The 18,473-nt window shown below is 45.9% G+C and overlaps 4 protein-coding genes across 7 annotated transcripts in view; 1 reads left to right on the forward strand and 3 right to left on the reverse strand.

Moving 5' to 3' along the window:
• Window positions 1–2,309, reverse strand: part of DIXDC1 (DIX domain containing 1) — a 65,818-nt gene extending 63,509 nt beyond the window's left edge. Inside the window, exons 1-2 of one of the 3 annotated variants that reach the window (XM_058545211.1) lie at window positions 2,217–2,295; window positions 1,028–1,127 (exon numbers count right to left, since the gene is read on the reverse strand). In XM_058545211.1, the coding sequence (XP_058401194.1) occupies window positions 1,028–1,093 (66 nt within the window). In that variant the 5' untranslated portion in view covers window positions 1,094–1,127; window positions 2,217–2,295. Of the gene's footprint in view, window positions 1–1,027; window positions 1,238–2,216 lie in introns of those variants that run through there. The other 2 variants (XM_058545215.1, XM_058545212.1) reach the window with 2 other exon arrangements.
• A 335-nt stretch (window positions 2,310–2,644) lies between these two features.
• On the reverse strand, window positions 2,645–9,289 carry C7H11orf52 (chromosome 7 C11orf52 homolog). Of its 2 annotated transcripts, XM_058545232.1 has the most exons (4): window positions 9,084–9,289; window positions 5,064–5,101; window positions 4,001–4,053; window positions 2,645–3,763 (listed from the first exon to the last, which is right to left on the reverse strand). In XM_058545232.1, exons 1-4 carry the CDS (start codon window positions 9,113–9,115, stop codon window positions 3,515–3,517), a joined length of 372 nt encoding a protein of 123 aa, XP_058401215.1. In that variant the 5' UTR covers window positions 9,116–9,289; the 3' UTR covers window positions 2,645–3,514. The 2 variants fall into 2 exon arrangements, with proteins under 2 accessions (XP_058401215.1, XP_058401213.1); XM_058545230.1 differs by having other exon boundaries at window positions 2,645–4,053; window positions 9,084–9,285.
• A 2,254-nt stretch (window positions 9,290–11,543) lies between these two features.
• On the reverse strand, window positions 11,544–14,054 carry HSPB2 (heat shock protein family B (small) member 2). The gene is made up of 2 exons (XM_058544505.1): window positions 13,895–14,054; window positions 11,544–13,401 (listed from the first exon to the last, which is right to left on the reverse strand). The coding sequence occupies exons 1-2, from the start codon at window positions 13,986–13,988 to the stop codon at window positions 12,947–12,949; spliced, it is 549 nt and encodes a 182-aa protein (XP_058400488.1). The 5' UTR covers window positions 13,989–14,054; the 3' UTR covers window positions 11,544–12,946.
• Window positions 14,055–14,804: 750 nt separating this feature from the next.
• Window positions 14,805–18,098, forward strand: CRYAB (crystallin alpha B). Its single transcript, XM_058544506.1, has 3 exons — window positions 14,805–15,266; window positions 16,364–16,486; window positions 17,762–18,098. Exons 1-3 carry the CDS (start codon window positions 15,066–15,068, stop codon window positions 17,963–17,965), a joined length of 528 nt encoding a protein of 175 aa, XP_058400489.1. The 5' UTR covers window positions 14,805–15,065; the 3' UTR covers window positions 17,966–18,098.
• Window positions 18,099–18,473: the final 375 nt, after the last annotated feature.

The following is an 18,473-nucleotide window of genomic DNA, read 5'->3' on the forward strand; positions in this document are numbered from 1 at the left end:
AGTTATCTGCCAGCTATCCTGTGAGTAAAAATTAGATCAAGACTAGCGACATCTGGTGGATATTTTGGAAGTGACCCTTGAGTTTCTCGACTATGAAAACAGGGTAAATGCCCTCATGCCTCAGGACTGCCATTCATAATGTGTTAGGGCTCCACATTACTAATTAGACTATCATGAAATAATCTTTCTGCCAAACCCAGCGTTTCATTGCAAGAGGTAGCCAGATTTCTATCAAGGACCTTTCTATCTCCCAACTGATGTCCCTCTGCCTTCTGAAGAATGTATACAAAATCTGACACCACAATTCTTCTTTTAAAAGATAACTTATTACTTAAAATGTTCACATCCTTTGACCTAAGGATTCTACTTCCAGGACTCTACCATAAGAAAAAAAAGCCTTAAATGAAAAAATCAATCAGTTATTTACAATGGGGAGGAGAACCTAAAAATCAAACAACAGAGGAATGGTCAAGAAAATTACAGCCATTATAATGTTTACCAAACATTTGTACCCATATTAAAACAAACATTTTAACAATTTCATATTAACAGACATTAAATTAAAAAAGCAAAGTCAAAAAATGTGTGCATAATAAGATCTCAAATATTTAAAGAATATACATAGAAAAAAAGACTAGAAGAAAATATTCTAAAATATTAACAGTGACTGCTTCTGGATGGGAGGATTATGTTGTTTTTTAAATCATGGTTTGCAATATTTCCCAAATGCTCTATAATTAACATGTATTATTTCTATAACAAACATTATTTAAATCTTTTAAACAATGCATATGTTATTAATTGCTAGAATTTTTCAACCTCTGCCTAATTTTATTAATTCCAGAAAAACATAATGAATCAAGTGAACTAGAATTTCCACAAGAAGGGGAAGCAAGAAAAGAAAGCAAATATATTACAATTTTGTTCCAGGATCTGAGTCGTGATGGAGAAATCCCCTAGTTGTAGAACTGCACTGAAATGCCATTAATATCATCACACTCCTCTCAAGAGCACACCAGAAACTTACAGAGGGTGTTGGGAACTCTGACGGCAGCAGGGAATTACACAGTCTCTTAACCACTTGGGTCCCCATCTTCAGGTCCCTAGAAGAGCCGGATCAGGGCCTCCTTAAGATAAGAGAGGGAGAAATGTGCAAAAATACAGGACAGAAAAAAAATTCCAAAAGCTAAACCAATCTAGTAGGGTCAGGCCACTGCCCCAAACCTACCAACTTAAGGTACCAACTGATACTTCACCTAGAAGTATCAGAAATAGGACCCCGTTTAGCAGGAAATTCAGCCTAAGATGTTATAATTACAACAGGGCTATCCCAATGGCATTTTTAAAACTAGTCACTTAGGTTTTAATAGTAATAAAGAGCAATGCTTCCCCATCATTAGTCAATAGCAAGGATGCATTTTCCTTTCTCCCTACATTTATCAGTCAAAGACCATAGGAAAGATTTCGAAGACAATCAGAAGAAATAGTGGGAGCTCTGCTTTTGACCCGCACTTCCCTTCATCCTCAGGAATTCAGTTTTAACCTAGAAAGGCAGCATTTATGTTCTAAGGCAGAAAATTTTATACAGCACTTTAAGTTTACAAAGTGCTAGCACCTACTTCATCTTATTGGAAACAGAGTTCATTTTATTACCCCCAGCTAATAGGAAATAGGCTAGGGAGTTGCTCTGCCAATTAGTGGTGGAGGCAGTTTTCTAGCCACCTCTTCTGAATCCACTTGCACTAAGTCAGTGCCGGAGAACAGCCAGGAAAAGAGTGGTGGTGATGATGATGATAATGGAAGCCAAAATTTGCCTACATACTATGTACTGTACCAAGTGCCTTAAGTTTTCACAAACACTCTATGAAGTCGATACTATTATTACTAACTTTTTTGTGCTGCGATTCCATTTTCAGTACTCTATCCATCTTAAGGAATAGTTCCTCTCAGGGACAAACCCAGGGGCAGCAGTATTTGTGGAGGATGGGGTACAGATTGAGAAAGGGAAGTGCATTTCCACTTGTCTCCAAGCTCTGAAAGTCTGAATCAGGAACGGCACACCAAGATCTGTCAGCTTGGAGCGGGTTCGGAACCTGAAATTTCCTCCTCCGTGTTCCCACCCCACCCTCGTCCTTCCGTGTGTCCCCAGTTCTGACCTGTATGCTCAACCGGTGGTAATAACACTTCCCAGGTACCCTCCACCTTTCAGCACCTACCTCTTAAATCATCGATCCGTCTGGTTCAGCAGCTCAGTCTCCAGCTCTTCTGAGCACGGCCTCCTCCTGCTATAGCGTCGCAGCTGCGTTCCCGCTGCCATGGTGACGCGGAGGCCCGCGCAGGTCCTGCCCGCCTCCAGTGGACCGGGGCCCCGCCCCCTGCCAGTTTGAACCGCGCCTCCTGATGGCCAGGACCCCGCCTCCTACCGTCCTAGACTCCGCCCCCTGCCTTCCAGGCCCGCCTCCTAACGGCCCAGACCACGACCCCTGCCGGCCTTGACCCGCCCCCTGCCCGTCCTGACCCGCCTCTTGCTGAGCCGCCCAGCCTCCTGTCGGCCGGAACCCCACCCCCTGCCTTGCAGACCCGCCTCCTGCCGGCCGGAACCCCACCCCCTGCCTGTGCAGACACGCCTCCTGCCGACCCGGACCCCGCCCAGAGAGCTCGGCTTACGGCAGATAGGAGACCGCTTCCTGTCCGTCCAAACCACACCCCCTCCGCCTCGGGCGAAGCGGTTGGACGTCCGGACCGCCCTTAGGTTGAGCTCACCTCAACTTAGCCCCCTCATTTTACGCAGAGCACGCAGAACCCCCGCCCTAGAAAACGCACCAGGCGTGTTCCTTGCGCGATTTATTGATCCTAGCGGCTCTGCACGTGCGAGAGCCAACAGTCCAGCCAAGGGGAGTTTCTGGGCCACGCGGTGCTGTCAGTATCAGTGACTTCAGGTCCTTGTAACTGACGGTCCAAGCGTTCTCCCTCCATGCCTCAGCCCCTCCCCTCATTTGTCTCTTTAGGTCTGGGACCCCCGACCCACCCACTGAGGAAATTGCCCACGCCAGCCCTGGAGGCTGTGTACAAGAGCTCAGAATGCTTTTCCAGAGCATCTCTTCTTCAACTTTGGAGTTTAAGTTGTGTACAAGAGATACCGTTAAATTAAGTCCAACAAAATTAGCTAAGTGCTTAAGGGGTAATCTGTTCTTTCTGCACTTTTTTTGAGAGCAGGAACAAAAGTAGGGATCAAAAACCTCCTTTCCTGTACACTCAATCTAGCCCCCTCATTTTGTGGAACTCCATCCACCCCTAGCTAACCCAAATACAACTTCAAGCTAACGGTGGCAAATAAGAGAGAGGAATAGGGGAGAGAGCAAGACTAGGGACACTCAAAATTCCAAGGGCTCTGGAGTCTTTAAGCTTAAAACATGGTCGCCGTCCCGTGGGCCACCAGCCAATTCCCCAAAGCAGGAGATTCTCCCCAGGAGTAGTGGTGAAATGATGGAAACCGATCCTTCCTCCCCAAGGCTCACACTAGGGTCCCGTTTTTGCTGTCATAGCGGGGTGTGGCCTGGGGGAAGCGAAGAGTTGCATACTCTGTAGCGTTTTCTAACTGCAGATGCTTCACCTCCCGGGCAGAACGTGGCTGGGTACGGCTGCACACTTGAATGTCTGCGTAATGTAAGCTGCTCTCCTCCGACCTGAGGCCTTGACTCCTCTCCTGAGATGCAGGCTGCCCTAACACCCGCTTGGACGTATGTCCTGTTGTGTCATGGCCCTGAGAGGAAGGGAGAGCATTAAGGGAGGTTCTTGGCTTGGTTTTGCCCCTCACCTCCAATGCAGGGTCAGTTACACTGAGGTCCCTTCGCTTTGCTCCTTTGGGGGGCAGAGGAGGATGGGCAGAATCAGCAAGTTCTACAGATAACTGAGATGTGTCTGTCCCAGGATGAACAAGCTGAGTCCTGGGATCCCATGTGTGAGCAGCCCTCTGGAGGGGACCGAGGCCTGTCATCACCTTGGTGCCAATCTGCTGCTGATGCTGCTTCAGTGTTCGTCTTCCTTGGCTCCCTGAGAGGAAGAAATCCGACTTAAATCCATTCTCTCTTCCCTGTCTCTACTGAGATTGCCCTCTTTGAATCCCTATTAGACTACTATGGTGGGCTTCTAACTAATCTCCCTGCCTCTTTCACTTCTACCATTCCCACATTGAAACTCCTTAGCAGGGTATGCAATCTGGCCCTTTCACAATCTTCCCATAATATCTTCCATCCTTGTTTTTCACCGGCCCCTAACATAATTCAACAAATATATGTTGAGAGCCCATTATATGCCAGGCTTTGTGCCACATTCTGGGGATCGAAGGATGAATAGGCTGTTTCCTCTATCTCAGGGAGCTTACAGTCTACTAGGGGAGACAAATAAGTATACAGAATATCACAGTGCAATGTGGTAAGTGCTCAACCACACCAAACAATTGGTCACTTTCAATCAAGCCTGTTTCTTCTCTCTGTTTTCTTTCTTTTTTTTCTGCATGAGGTAATTCCCCTGCCTAAAATATCCTTTCCTCCCTGCTCCTCTTTCAACTTGTGAACTTGCTGATTCCTTCGACATTGGTGTTATCTCCCATTCCCCAACGGGAGGAGTATGCATCTATTTTAGCGCTGGTAGATGGCATTACAATGACTTGTTTACATATATCTATCTCTCAAACTTGATTTTCAGCTCTTATAGGGCTGAGACACTGTGTCCTTCCTCTTGTGCCGCTCTGCCTCCTTTGGACACTGCAGAGTACCTCACATACAATATAAGTGCTCAGTAAATTTTTGCTGGATGAATGACAAAATAAGCAACCAACCTTGCCACTCAGAGATAATGGGAAGAATGAGACCAGAGTTTCAGAGCTGGTCTTCAACCCGGTAACCTAAAGATTCTCTTTGGTGTAGCATCTCCCTTTGTTCCTTCCAAGGCTACTCCCTCTTTTCCACCCTTATGTCTTTTCCAAAGACACCGGTTCTATTATCTTCTTTTCTCTAATTTGCTCCCGCCCCAACTCTCCCAACACCAACAGCACCAATTACCCATTTTCTTTTTCCTCTGGAAAGTTGATGGGCAGCTCCTGTGAAAGAAAAAACAGATCACCCATGTGTAAGAGCCCTGGCCTCTGTCTTCCCTCCATCATTTGCTCTGTGGTCTCCTTAACAATCTGGGATGACCTTCCCTCACCTCCCTCTAACAAAGATTCACCCTAAGCCAGCCCCAAAGCATTTATCAAGGGTACCACACCTCTCCCAAGGATAGTTCTGGAAGGTGGAGTGGTACAACTGACATAACCAAACCCAAAATACAGCCCCAGGCACTATGTGCCAGGGATGTAGCTGGGTTGAGGGCTATTCTGGGATTGTCTAACGGGCTAATCCCAGCAGAGGGTAAGGGAAACCTGCCAAATAATGGGATATTCCTGGATTCAAACACCCTCTTGCTTCTTCTTTGGCACTTTTCTTTCAGGGTCTCTGCCAACCCGGGGTTCTCATTCTGGGAGTTACAGAAGCTGCCACAACCAAGGCTAACTAGTTAGGGCCCCTCACAGCATTTTCCTAACAGGTGACTCCCTCCGTGCTTCCCTGTCCTTGTTTTTAATTAACAGAGAAAGTGAGAGAGGTTTAACCTTTAACGTCCACAGCACAGGGAGCTCTGAATTTGGTGAGTGACTCAGCTACCCCACCCTTGCTCCAGGACAGACCTCTTATATTCATTCCTGAGCCCCTGGGGTCCCCGATGGAGCCAGTGTGTCTACGTGATTGTCAACTGTTTGATGGCCAGAGAAACAACACTTGTCTGAGGAAATAGGCTGAATAGTTTGGGGCTTACTCCGGATGCTTTTTCTTGCTAGCACAATTCAGACTCTCACGAGAGCCAACCCTGTTTGTCTGACTTCTGTCTCCCCAAGGAAGTTTCCTTCTTTCACTAATTAAAAATAAACAGAGGGAGGGGCCGGCCCCATGGCTTAGCGGTTAAGTGCGCGTGCTCGCTACTGGCGGCCCGGGTTCCGACTCCGGGCGCGCACAGACACACCGCTTGTGCGGCCATGCTGAGGCCGCGTCCCACATACGGCAACTAGATGGATGTGCAGCTATGACATACACCTATCTACTGGGGCTTTGGGGGGAAAAAAAAAGGAGGAGGATTGGCAATAGATGTTAGCTCAGAGCCGGTCTTCCTCAGCAAAAAGAGGAGGATTAGCATGGACCTTAGCTCAGGGCTGATCTTCCTCACAAAAAAATAAATAAACAAAAAAATAAAAATAAACAGAGGGAGGGAAACTTCTAAATCACGTTTATTTTACTGGTGTGGAATAATCAGGATTTTTCCGCACATATCTGACAGAAGTTTGTGTTTTGGTTTGATTTTTGGTTTTAATGCAGCTTGCTGAGTTAAGAGCAGTTAGAGTCTCCATCTGAACAGGTGGTTCGGAAGAAAAGCTCTGAAGCCCCTTCTGGGTCTTTCTACTTCCTCCTCTGCCACTTCAGCTCCTTTCTCATACCACTGCCTAGTCATAGCCTTATCCTAGCCTCTCATTCTTTGCCCCTCATCACTACTGCCTTCCTACTTACTTCTACTTAAATGGATAAAGAGAATATTAATTCTAGAATAACATAGACTTGGGAGACCCAATTTTAGTGAACAGAGTCTGTTCCCAAATTGGATATTGCACAATGCCTGGACACAACCCAAACAGAATATTCAGTTAGACTCATAGGTGATAGGATTTTATTTTTAGCTCAGAATTAAGGAAACTAAATGGGCACTCTCTTATATTGGTAGCAAAAATAAAAATTGGGTCAATCTCTTTAGAATGCAATTGGCAGTAAGTATAAGAAGCCTTAAACATAAATTTGTATACCCTCTGATGTAGCAATTCCCTATCCTAAGAAATAATCAGACAGGTGCAAATATGGATGCTCATTGTAGCATTATTTATAATTGCAAAAAATAGGAAATATCTTAAATGTCCTACATTAGGAACTGATTAAATAAATGGCATCTCCAATCGATGGAACATTATACATCCATTTAAGAAAGATGTTGGAAGAACACCTAATAGCATGGAAAATTACTCTTTATTAAGTTAATAAAAGGATAATATGTTTGGGGATAAAAACTATGTACATAGGCATTTAAAAAGGATTACATGGAAATATACTAAAATATTCATGTCATTTCTGGGTGCTTATATTTATGGTTGCTTCTCATTTTCTGCTCTTCAGTTTTTTCCAAATTTTCTACAGTGAATGTGTATTACTTTTGTAATCAGAAAATAAAACAAATAATATTTTAAAATAAAAATCTCTTCAATTATCACAGTATCTTTAAGTCTCTGGAAGTTTATTGAGATAATGAAAAATAGAGAATATATTTATCCAGTCCTACTAATATTTTAAGAGGAAAAAAATATATTTTGGTTAGAATATCTGGTGTAGTGTTTCTAGCCAGGCTCTAGAGTCAGACTTACGGTATCAGACTAGCTATGTGACCTTCAGCAAGTTTTTAACTTCATTAGGCTTCCGTTTTCTTATTAATAAAAGGAGGATAATAATAGAACCTAAACCTCATGGGATTATTGTGAGAATTTAATAAAATAATAAACGTAAAATACTCAGCTTGGTACATTGCATATGACGAGCGACAGCAAAAGCTGACTACTGTGACTACCACCATCAGAGGAAGAAATAACTAAAAATGAAGAATATGAAGACTTGGGAAGAAAGGGAGTGAATGAAGCTGTTACACCCCCTTTCCTAGAAGCTTTTATATGTTTCTAGATGTCCTATGTTTGTGTGACATCTCAGAGTTTAAAAAGTGCTTTTGTTTGTTTTTTTCAATCCTGAGAACATTCTGGGAAACACATATGATTGTTCCTATTTTACAGATGGGTCAACTAAGGCCCTAGAACCTCGGTATCTTACTCAAGAAGTTAGGTACCAAATTTCCTATTATTACTATGTCTTCTGCATCTATCACTATTCCTGGTACATATAGATGGTCAAAAAAATATTTGTGTAATAAATGAATGGATAAATGAATAAGTAGTAGGAACAGGACTTGAATCCAATGTACTGACTCCAAATCATATGCACTTTTCAATGTACCTCACCTATCTCTCTAAATATAATAATGCTTTATTCATAAACAAGACATCTTCAAGACTGACCCAGGTGGGGGATGGTATAGCTAAGAAGGTAGTGGACAGGATATAACCAGGTCCAGGAGTTTATAGTGATGACAACTCTGGGAAAGAACAGGAAAGACACCACTAATAATTTATTATGAGGCTTTCACCTATCCTCTGCTCTTCAAACTTGTGATCTAAACAACAGGGGTCATGTTATCTATATTTTACATATGAGGAAAAAGAGAAGTTACAGGATTTGCCTAAGGTCACAGAGCAAATAAGTGTGAAAGTTGTGAATGTCCCATGGATAGCTTCCTTCTCCCCACTTCTGCCCTTTTAAATAAATATTTCTCCAAAGTTGATTTGCTTGATTTGGGCGGCAGCATTATGTAGTGGTTAAAAGTGTGGGATTGGAAGTCAGATAGGCCTGGTTTGGAATCTTGATTTATTTGTTTAGTAGCCATGTGACCTCGGACAAGTTAGTTAACTTCTCCGAGCCTCGGCTTCTTGGCTATATAATGGGAGTAAGGCCACCTCCCTCAGAATTGTTGGGAAAATTAAATGAGATTGTTTATGAAGTGCCTGGCACATAGTAAGCTCTCAAATGCTACAATTATTATCGTTAACTAGAGAAGGGAAGGGAGAGACGGGAAAGGCGAGGAAGAGGACAAAGAGAAACAATGCCAATTCACCATTCCAGCCCTCCTCTGGCCATTCTACAGACAGCTGGCTTGGCTGTGTTTTCTGAGGTCTTCTGAAAGGACAGAGCACAGAAGGAGGTGCTGCTCTGCTGTTGGCACCCGGAGGTGCCAGGCAGAGGAAGGTGGCAGTGGGAGGTTGGCAGAGAACTATCTGCAGGCTCTGTCTTATTCTCAGGGCCTCCATGTCCACCTACAGAGGTTACCCTCCACCATTTGCCCCTACTCACCAGCTTCCCCCGCAGCAGAGCCGGTTTCCCATGGTGCTCTGTCTCAGAGGGAGCCCAGCTGTTTTTGTACATAAAAAGGCTTGTGCATTTCCTGGTTCCCGGTTTAGCTTTCAGTAGCAGCTCCCAGGGAGTCTCTGTCAGTGTCAGATTTCAACCTAGCAGGTTGGACTTTGGAAGCCACCTGCTGGAAGGATTCCCAGGTGACTGCTCCCAGCCAAAGGGTAGAACAACATACACGGGCTCCAGGTGGGACCCAGCTCACCTTGAGGAGTTGGAACTGCTTTGATGAAGCCGTGAACTTTGAGCTTCAAGCTTCAGTGAAAAGAAAGCTGAGATAGAAAAGGGTTCTGGGTTTCCTGAGGAAATGTTTCTCCACTACATCACACTGTCATTGAAATACATACATCCTCTATAATGGAGTAAAGAGTCTTACCTTATGTTTCCCCAGCACTACTCAGGTTTAATTGAGTTTCACTTTCAAGGTAATCAGCATCAGTTTCTTATTATCCCTGTCCAGAATTTGGGTTTGAATACTGGAGTCTCTTGGAAACTTAAATTTAGGGAAATGGATTCCTTTTACATTCTCGTTTGCTATTGGAATTAATGTGAGCAAATCACTTTTTTCTAGAACTGTAAAATGGAGAACTGAACTCATTACCTAATCTCCTTTCTGGTCAAAAATCATATGATTCTATGATTGAAATGGCTTCAGCACTTCTTAACCACTCACTTCCCCATCCCCAGTACTGAGCTACAGAATCTCCGCTTACACAGCTCAGCTTCTCCTTCCAGTGACCCAAAGTAAGACCCATTCCACACTCAACAGCAACTAGGATGCAGTTGAGCAAATTCCTCTGTAGAAAGTATGGGCTCCCGGAGAATTTATGAAACCTGTAAGGCTTGTCTTCAGTGCTCTCACCCCCATCTTTAGTGTCTTGCACAGATGCCCAGTTATTTCTGTGCCTCTTATGGGTAGTCAGGACCTACCACTCAGCCCTGCACTCCAGAGAAAGTATCATGGACTCTTCACTCCTCCCCATATTCTTTCCTTATGAAAAATGGGGATATTAAGAGTGACAACCGTATAGGATTGTGGTTAAGACTAAAAGAGATAATGTGTATAAAGCTCTAGTCCAGGGCCTGGCACATGGGAAGCTCTCAGTAAGCCCTAGCTATTGTTATTATTATTACTTCTTATTCTCAGCTAATTGTCAAATGGTAAAACATCTTATTTTATTATTACCTTATGCTCTATCATTGCACTAGTATCTTATTTCATGGCCATGAAATCCATTCTGGACTCTACCATTAACTATTTTCTTTTCGTCCTGTTACCCAAACTTCTTAGCTTGACATTCAAAGCCCTCCACAATCTGGTCCCTTTCCAGCCACTTTCTCTAATTTAAAGGAAAACACTTAAGAGATTTTATATGACCAGAAACTCCAAAGGAACCAATAGTGTGTTCTGGCAGCCAGAAAACCTGATACACCTAAAGCAATATTAATAGAAGTCTAGAGTGATAAACAAGGGTATTGATTATTCCACTGAAGTCTGTACCAGTCAGTCCACGACTCAAATAATAATTTTATGTCTACATGTTGAGTTTCAAGTTATGTTGTCAAAAGGCAGTGTGTTCAAGAGAAAGTTATCTGGGTGATAAGTAGGATGGAAAGTCCTATAAGATATGGTTAAAAGGACTAGGCATGTTTAGTTGGGAAAGGGAAGCCTTAGGAGGACAGAATGGTTATCTTTAAATATCTGAAGGACTCTTAAGTGAAAGAAGGATTGCTTTTATTTTCTGAACATAACCAGAACCAATGGGCAGAAGTTACTGAAATGCAGATTTTGGTTTAATAGAAGGAAGAATTTGTAACAGATATGTCCAAAAAGAAAATCAATTGGGCTACTTTATGAAGTTCTCAGTTCTCTGTCACTCAAAATGTCCCAAAAGAAGTTGACTAATAATCTTAAAAGAATTTAAATGGGATGGGGATTTGGACTAAATCAGAGGCCTCCATTTTTTTTCTAGCTAAGGAAACTTTTCTTTCCTTTTCTTTTTTTTTTTTGAGGAAGATTACCCCTACCATCTGTTGCCAATCCTCCTCTTTTTTGCTGAGGAAGATTGGCCCTGGGCTAACATCCGGGCCCACTCTTCCTCCACTTTATATGTGGGACACTGCCACAGCAGGGCTTGATAAGCTGTGCGTAGGTTCGCGCCCAGGGTTCCGAACCTGAGAACCCTGGGTCGCCAAAACGGAGCACGTGAACTTAACCGCTATGCTGCCAGGCCAGCCCCTGGGAATCTTTTCTTTTAAATAAAGCTCATGTGAAAATTCCAGTTACAAAACAGATCAATGTGATGCTGTTCGGGTTGAAGTCTGAGTAGGATCCTTTCTTTACTCTTTTTATTCTCAACTAGGTATTAAGATTCATGAGAGTAGACAATAAAAGACCATAATTTTAATAATTTATATTTACAATGTGCATCCCCCATAGTATATTACTTGGGGTTTGATAAATATTTGTTGAATGAATGAATGAACAAATGAATATATCAATAGTTACTTCTCTGAGGCATGCTATCATTTTTAATTGATGGCAATCCTTTAACCAAAAATTGAATTCTTCAAGTGAGGGTTCTTATCCTGGGGGTCCACAGATCTCTAAGAGGGGCATATGAATGGATCTCAAGAGCTGTATGAACCTATCTAAATTGTATACCAAATTTGGGAGCATGTGCATTTTTCTGGTAAGAGAATCCATAGCTTTTGTCAGATTTTCAAATGGGTCTGCAACCCAACAAAGTTAAGGATCAACCACTTTAATGGAAGAATTTCAGGTATCCACCACAGCCTGGTAAAAGATATATTTTGGGACAGGGAGGTCTTCTGGACACTCCTCAAATCATATACACACATGCTCTCTTGATTACAGAGAATAATTGAGGGCTCAGACCACTAGACTTTCCTGAACACATCATACCCCTAGTATTAAGACTACTTCCAAAGGAAGGTTCCCCGGCCATCACCACCACACCAATAGCCTTAGATCCCCTGCATTTAGTCTCAGATTGGGTGGGGTGATGCAGTGATTCCTCTTTGGGTTGTTCCAAGATTAGAAACAAATGCTTTCTTTTCATGGGCCTCCCCTGTGCAGAGGGTGGGGAGACTTTGGGGTTCCGTGACAATGGCAGAGGTTTCTGTGTGTGTGCCCCTGTGTATGCACACTTAGTCCCTCAGAATCAGAGACCATTTTCAGTGGACAGACCTTAATATGGGAAAACAGGGCTTTAGGCAACTCTCTCCAGCCAAAACCTATTTTCCCAACCCCTATCCAAAACAGGCCAGACAGTCTGGAGACCCTTGTTTTTGTGTCTCTAATCACCAGCTCAGACAGTGCCCTCTGGGCTGTTTGGATGGCATATCCCTTTTCCCTCCCAGGATCACTCTCTCTTTTGTTGCATTGTGAGAAAATTATGGCTAGGAATTTGATGGGGAGCCAGTGTCAGCTTCCGGGTGTGATCTCAGCATGCAAGTGTGAGCTCAGGGTGCTGTGACGTTGGGCACATCTAACTGAGGAGATTTTGTCTAGCTGGCTATTGACCTCCTCTCCCCCTGCCCATCCCATCCTCCAGGCCACAGAATAGGGAGCAGCACAAACAAGGCCCTGAGATTTGGGTTTATTAAGCTCCACCCAGAACTAAACCAAAGGCTACCACATGTCCCAAGGGACCAAACCATACATTGTGGACCATGCACTTTTCCCTTTCCCCAAGGATGCTGCTACCTCTGGGGTGGTGGGCAGCTGCTTGTATCACGGCAGTAGATAGAAAGGAATTCGCAGGGTGCTAGGTCTGTGGCACTCAGGGCTCAACTCTGGCTGCCTCCTCCTCTTCCTCCGGATCAGGAGGCGCAGGGAGCAGGGAGATGTAGACCTCATTGACCTCTGTGTCCAAATGTCGGCCACCCCGAGGCGCCTCCAGGTTAAGGATGCCATCATGGGAGAGAGCAGCGCGGACCCGCCAGGGGTCGACATCAGCAGGCAGGACGTAGGTGCGGCAGAACTCTCGCGACACGAAGCCGTGGCGGTCCAGGCGCTGGGGGTGCCGGGCAGACACCTCCAGCAGGTTGTCCACAGTCCTCACAGTCACCTCATCTGGGGTAAAGTGGCTCACATCCAGAAATGCCTGGAACTTGCCCTCACTGAGCCTGAGCTCGGAAGCCCCTGCCCTGCTGCCCTCCCCAGCTTGGGCAGCCCGAGGCCGGACATAGTAGCCATGGTAGAGGGTGGGGGTCAGGATTTCTTCTGGCAGGAGGCCTGAGGGGCAGAGAGAGAGAAGGCAAGAGGCAGGATAAGGGAGCGTGAAGGGGGAACAGGGGTGAAATGAGAGGAGATCAGGAGGTGAGGACTGGGGAGAGCAGGAGGGGAGTCAGGAGAAGCAGGGAAGGGGAGGCAGGGGGACACAGCGGCTAGGAGGCAGCTGGGGAGAGGGGATTGAGAAAGGAACCGAGGTGGGGGTGGAGGAGAGCAAACCAAACCGGGACTGGGTGGACCGAAGGGGAACAAGGCACGCTAGGGGCGGCAGGGGGCAGGTCTCAAAGCATTGTGGGCTCCAAGTCTGCACTGAGGTCAGTAGGAAGGGGAAAGAGCTCTGCTTGGAGGGGGGCAAGGGGGAGTCTGGTGCGGGAGATGGCTTGCCCCAGTAGTTCAGTTAAGCCCAGAGTGGGGTGGAGGCCAGTACCGTTGGGAGGTCAGCCCAGAATTTCAGGAGGTGGGGGTGGGAGGCAAGGGGGTGGCGTCTGTGCCATACCTTCTCCGAAGCGCTGCTCACCCAGGCGGCTCGGGTTGGCAAATTCGTACTCAGCGGTGGCCGGGTGGGCATGTGGCACCGAGCGGCCCGACATGGCTGCAGACGCGTCGGCGGCCCTGGTCCGAGGTGCAGCCCCAGCGACGCAGCGGGACCCCTCCAGCTGCCTGGAGAGACAGGGCTCTCTTGGAGGTGGGGGCGGGGTCTACACCACCCAAAATAGTGCCGAGCCTCGGGAGGAGGGGCGGGGAGCCCGGGCCCTGAGTGCCAGCGACGAATGTGACCAGCAGCGCCTGGACCCCCGTTCCCTCCCCCCCGCACACCCTTCAGCTGTTGCAGGGGGCCTGAGAGGACAGCTGGGGGTCCTGGCTGGGGAGAGAGCTGCAGAGGGGAGGCTGGTGCCAGAGGCCCTGGAGAGGCTTAGCTGAGACCCTCACAGTTTGCACATTTTCCACACCACCTTTTCTCCTCTTCAGTGGCAGGCACTCTGCATCCTACTTCATAAAGCTCTCATGGATTTAATGTTCTGCGAGCCATGTAAGGTGAAAGATACAAGAATACTTTCTATCCTTTTTGGGGGTGTAGGATGAGGGGTCTTCCTGCCCAGATTAATGTCAGGGTCCTCTCCTGAACCCAGGTCAACCTAGGGTACTACACAGATGCATGGCACTGACATGTTGGTGATCACTGCTCTCCTCTAGGAACCCACAAAGAGTTAATGTCCCTGGGGCCCAGCCTAGGAAGATTCCAGTCCCTGCCCAGGCCCAAGATAGTCGCTGGCTGGGTTCCTCTGGCATGCTAGGCTGGAGAGGAGGAGGAGGGGCACACTGCTGCCTGTTTGGGATTCCTGACTTTGTCCCAACTCCAGAGAAGGGGGGTGGCAAGGGGCCATTGGGTGTGGACAGAAGGCTAGTGAAACAAGACCAGGACAAGTCACTGGCCAGCTCAGACGTGTTTGTATTTCTCTTTTCTTAGCTCAGTGAGTACTGGGTATGTGTCACACTGCCAAATCCCGAATCACAAGTCTCCATGAACGGGCGGTGAGCTGGGATAATAAAACCCCTGACATCACCATTCCAGAAGCTTCACAAGACTGCGTATATAAAGGGGCTGGCTGTAGCTGCAGCTGAAGGAGCTGACCAGCCAGCTGACCCCCCACATTCACCCAGCCACCATGGACGTCGCCATTCACCACCCGTGGATCCGCCGCCCCTTCTTTCCTTTCCCCTCTCCCAGCCGCCTCTTTGACCAGTTCTTCGGAGAGCACCTGTTGGAGTCTGATCTCTTCCCCACTTCTACTTCCTTGAGTCCCTTCTACCTTCGGCTGCCCTCGTTCCTGCGGGCACCCAGCTGGATTGACACTGGGCTCTCAGAGGTAAGTCTCCCCTCTGCCAGGACAGGAGAGTTCTTCCTGGAACCTCCTGGAAACATCTCCATCTGCTCTCCTTTTCCTCCCTGCCTAAATCTGGCTATGTCTAAGGGTCTTAGGCACTTGTGCGTCCAGCAGTGAAGAAAGATAAAGTTACTAACGCCTCCCTCCCCCAGTCACCTGTTTGTATTTGATGTTCCTCTGTATCCTACTTATTGCGTTTTTCCCATGCGCGATGAAGATCATCCTCCATCTCCTAAGTGCGATACTCCTTTCTGGTTTGGTTCATAATGATCTCAGGGAAAGACCTGCCTTCAGACTCATTTGCTCACCTCTTCTGATACCTCATACTCCTGATGAATTTTATTATCTGAAGTTTCAGAGCCAGGAGACAGTCTTAGCTCATCCTGAGCTTTTCATCCCCACTGCGTGGAGCTGGAGACAGCAACCACTATTTTCATCCTTTCTATTCCCTCTTCTGTGATTTTCCGGGTTTCTCAGGGCTGACAGGGCACTGGCCTGGGTCCAAGCCTAAGGAGGAAAGAATGTAGGTCCAGTCTTGGGACCCCCACTTGTCCTAAGAGGGTGGGAGAATGGGGTGAACAGATAAGGTTGACAGAAGCTATCATAGATAACACTCTAGTTTAAAAATATTCAAGTGTGAGTAAACAGGAGCTAAGTAGGCAAGGGCTTTGGAAGGACAAATCAGGGCCAGCAGAACATTCCAGATTGACTGGGTGGGAAACTTGGCAGAAACCTGAGCAAGAAGAAGGGGCCTTTGTCTTACAGACAAATGACAAGGCTGGGCATTGGGGTGGGAGAGGCAGCAGAAGCCATGCCCAGACCCATCCTTGTGATTGGTCCCCTGGGTGGCCTGTCATCTTCCCTGTCCCTGTAAACAAAGTTTGGGCCTTGGGTACCACTGTGGTGGCTCCCTTGAACCAGAGAGCTGTGTTTATTCAAAAAGGGATTTTTAGCCGAAAAGAGGAGGATAAACCTCCTGGACAGAAAGCAAGTCTGCAGAACGATGAGACTGCACTAGTGTAATCTACATTCCTTCCATCTTTTCTCCTACTCCCTCCTCTCCACCTTGCTATTTGTAGATGCGTCTGGAGAAGGACAGATTCTCTGTCAACCTGGATGTGAAGCACTTCTCCCCAGAGGAACTCAAGGTCAAGGTGCTGGGAGATACGATTGAGGTGCACGGGAAACATGAAGAGCGCCAGGTGTGTAGATTGTTTTCTCTTCTGCTCATTCATTCAGTGCATACTGTATAGCAGACACTGCCATCAGCCTCTGAGGCCGGCAACATGCCCATCCTAAGCCATAGGGTCTGGAACCGGGATAGACCTGTTGTTGTTGTTTTGGCCAGAGAAGTGATCTTTGTTGTTTTGATTTGATTGCTTTAGATAGGGTAGATGGGATGTTAACTTCCCATTTAAGCCAGTGGTTCTCAGCTTGGCCACTTCAGAATCACCAGGGGAATTTAAAAAAAAATCCCAATGCTCAAGCATATTCCAGACCAATTAAATCAGAGTTTTTAGGGGTAGGACCCAGGCATCAGCATTTTAAAAATCTCTCTAGGTAATTCTAATGTACAGTCTAGGTTGAGGACCATGGATTTAGGCATAGTGCTTGTCGGACACCTGGTTGCTTTACATAATTATGTTAATTGCATGCACCCTGAAGGCCCTTGAATTTGGGACTTTTCTTTTAGATGTTCAGGAATCCTCTTCTCCTTAGCCCCTCTTAATGCTGAACTACTTGGTTTGCCTAAGTTTCAGAACCGTACTCAGCTCCTAATACACCAGAGCCCATGTGGAAATCAGTTAACTGAGAGCCTGTCTGGATAAATGCTTGAGATTCAGCAGGTGTAAGGGTAGGAGTCAACTATCCTTCAGCAGAATTCTGAAGAATGGCACAGCTTCTCATTATTTTCTGAGAGCGTTTTTTAATGAGTTTGCTTCTTACCAATCAGTGGTAACTCGAATCTTGTGCATCAAACAGTACAGTTTGAGGTCCTCAGGCTGTTTGTTCGCTCAAATGATTCAAGTTTGGGTCATAGTCTCCCTGGATGGAGTCTTATTTTTTAACTTTTTCTAGCAGCAGTCCTCTTGGTCTGGAACATTCTAAGACATTCCTGGAGAGTCAGAACAATTTCCTCAGGGACTCAGATCATCAATGCCAGATGATATTCCAAATCCTGTAGACCCAACAAACATTTATCTGAACCTTTAGAAAATACCCCTCAACATTTCCATGCCTCAGGATTTGGACAGCTGTGAAGTTTTGGCTGTTTCAGACTTCCCAGACTCTCATCGGTAGGAGTGACCACCTAGGCAACTTCATCTTAGCCCCAAACAGAACAGCTATTTAGCTTTCTCTCATGTTGCCATGACCTTTGGTGACACCTAAGGGGAAGGAGGATGTGTTGGTTCTAGGCAAGTGGTGCTATTTCCTGTTCTTATCTCTCTGCCTCTTTCCTCGTTCTCTTGGATTAGGATGAACACGGTTTCATCTCCCGAGAGTTCCACAGGAAATACCGGATCCCAGCTGATGTGGACCCTCTCGCCATTACTTCCTCTCTGTCATCTGATGGGGTCCTCACCGTGAATGGACCAAGGAAACAGGCCTCTGGCCCGGAGCGCACCATTCCCATCACCCGTGAAGAGAAGCCTGCTGTCACTGCAGCCCCCAAGAAGTAGATGCCCTTTCTCTAACTGAATTTTTTAAAACAAGAAAGTTTCCCTACCAGTGAATGAAAATCTTGTGACTAGTGCTGAAGCTTATCAATGCTAAGGGCAGGCCCAAATTATTAAGCCAATAAAATATTATTCAGCAATAGATAACTGTCTTGTGTTTGAATATTCCATATGTTTTAAAATAAATGTACAAATACAGCAGATCCATTTAATTATCACATTATGATTTAGGGGGCTCCAGGGATATTAGAGTCAGAATAACTGTCTCCACCACTTCCTAATGGTATAAACTTACTTAGAAAGTCACTTAAGCTTTCCGGTCTTCAGGTCTTCCATTTGTAACATGGGGTACTGAGTTATACACTTGTTGTAAGGAGTAAATTAAGGAGAAAAAGTAAGTGAAGCCCTTAGCAGAGTTCAAGGAATACAGATTCCTCTCTCTCCTCCCTCTTTGATTTGGACCTCAGTTCCAACAACAAATCTGAATAAACTCTGGATAACAACACACAGG

Source organism: Diceros bicornis, chromosome 7 (genome assembly GCF_020826845.1).
Source record: "Diceros bicornis minor isolate mBicDic1 chromosome 7, mDicBic1.mat.cur, whole genome shotgun sequence".
In the NCBI taxonomy this organism is placed as follows: domain Eukaryota; kingdom Metazoa; phylum Chordata; class Mammalia; order Perissodactyla; family Rhinocerotidae; genus Diceros; species Diceros bicornis.

What these genes read in the sequence shown, in the direction of transcription:
- C7H11orf52 (XM_058545230.1), bottom strand. Translation starts at nt 9,115, where the DNA reads ATGGGAAACCGGCTCTGCTGCGGGGGAAGCTG. An exon ending in CTCTGCTGCGGGGGAAGCTG is followed by an intron (nt 5,102 to 9,083) that starts GTGAGTAGGGGC and finishes TTTCTTTCACAG; the next exon opens with GAGCTGCCCATCAACTTTCC. An exon ending in CCAGAGGAAAAAGAAAATGG is followed by an intron (nt 4,054 to 5,063) that starts GTAATTGGTGCT and finishes TCTTCCTCTCAG; the next exon opens with GGAGCCAAGGAAGACGAACA.
- HSPB2 (XM_058544505.1), bottom strand. Translation starts at nt 13,988, where the DNA reads ATGTCGGGCCGCTCGGTGCCACATGCCCACCCGGCCACCGCTGAGTAC. An exon ending in TGAGCAGCGCTTCGGAGAAG is followed by an intron (nt 13,402 to 13,894) that starts GTATGGCACAGA and finishes TCTGCCCCTCAG; the next exon opens with GCCTCCTGCCAGAAGAAATC.
- CRYAB (XM_058544506.1), top strand. Translation starts at nt 15,066, where the DNA reads ATGGACGTCGCCATTCACCACCCGTGGATCCGCCGCCCCTTCTTTCCT. An exon ending in TTGACACTGGGCTCTCAGAG is followed by an intron (nt 15,267 to 16,363) that starts GTAAGTCTCCCC and finishes TGCTATTTGTAG; the next exon opens with ATGCGTCTGGAGAAGGACAG. An exon ending in GGAAACATGAAGAGCGCCAG is followed by an intron (nt 16,487 to 17,761) that starts GTGTGTAGATTG and finishes CTCTTGGATTAG; the next exon opens with GATGAACACGGTTTCATCTC.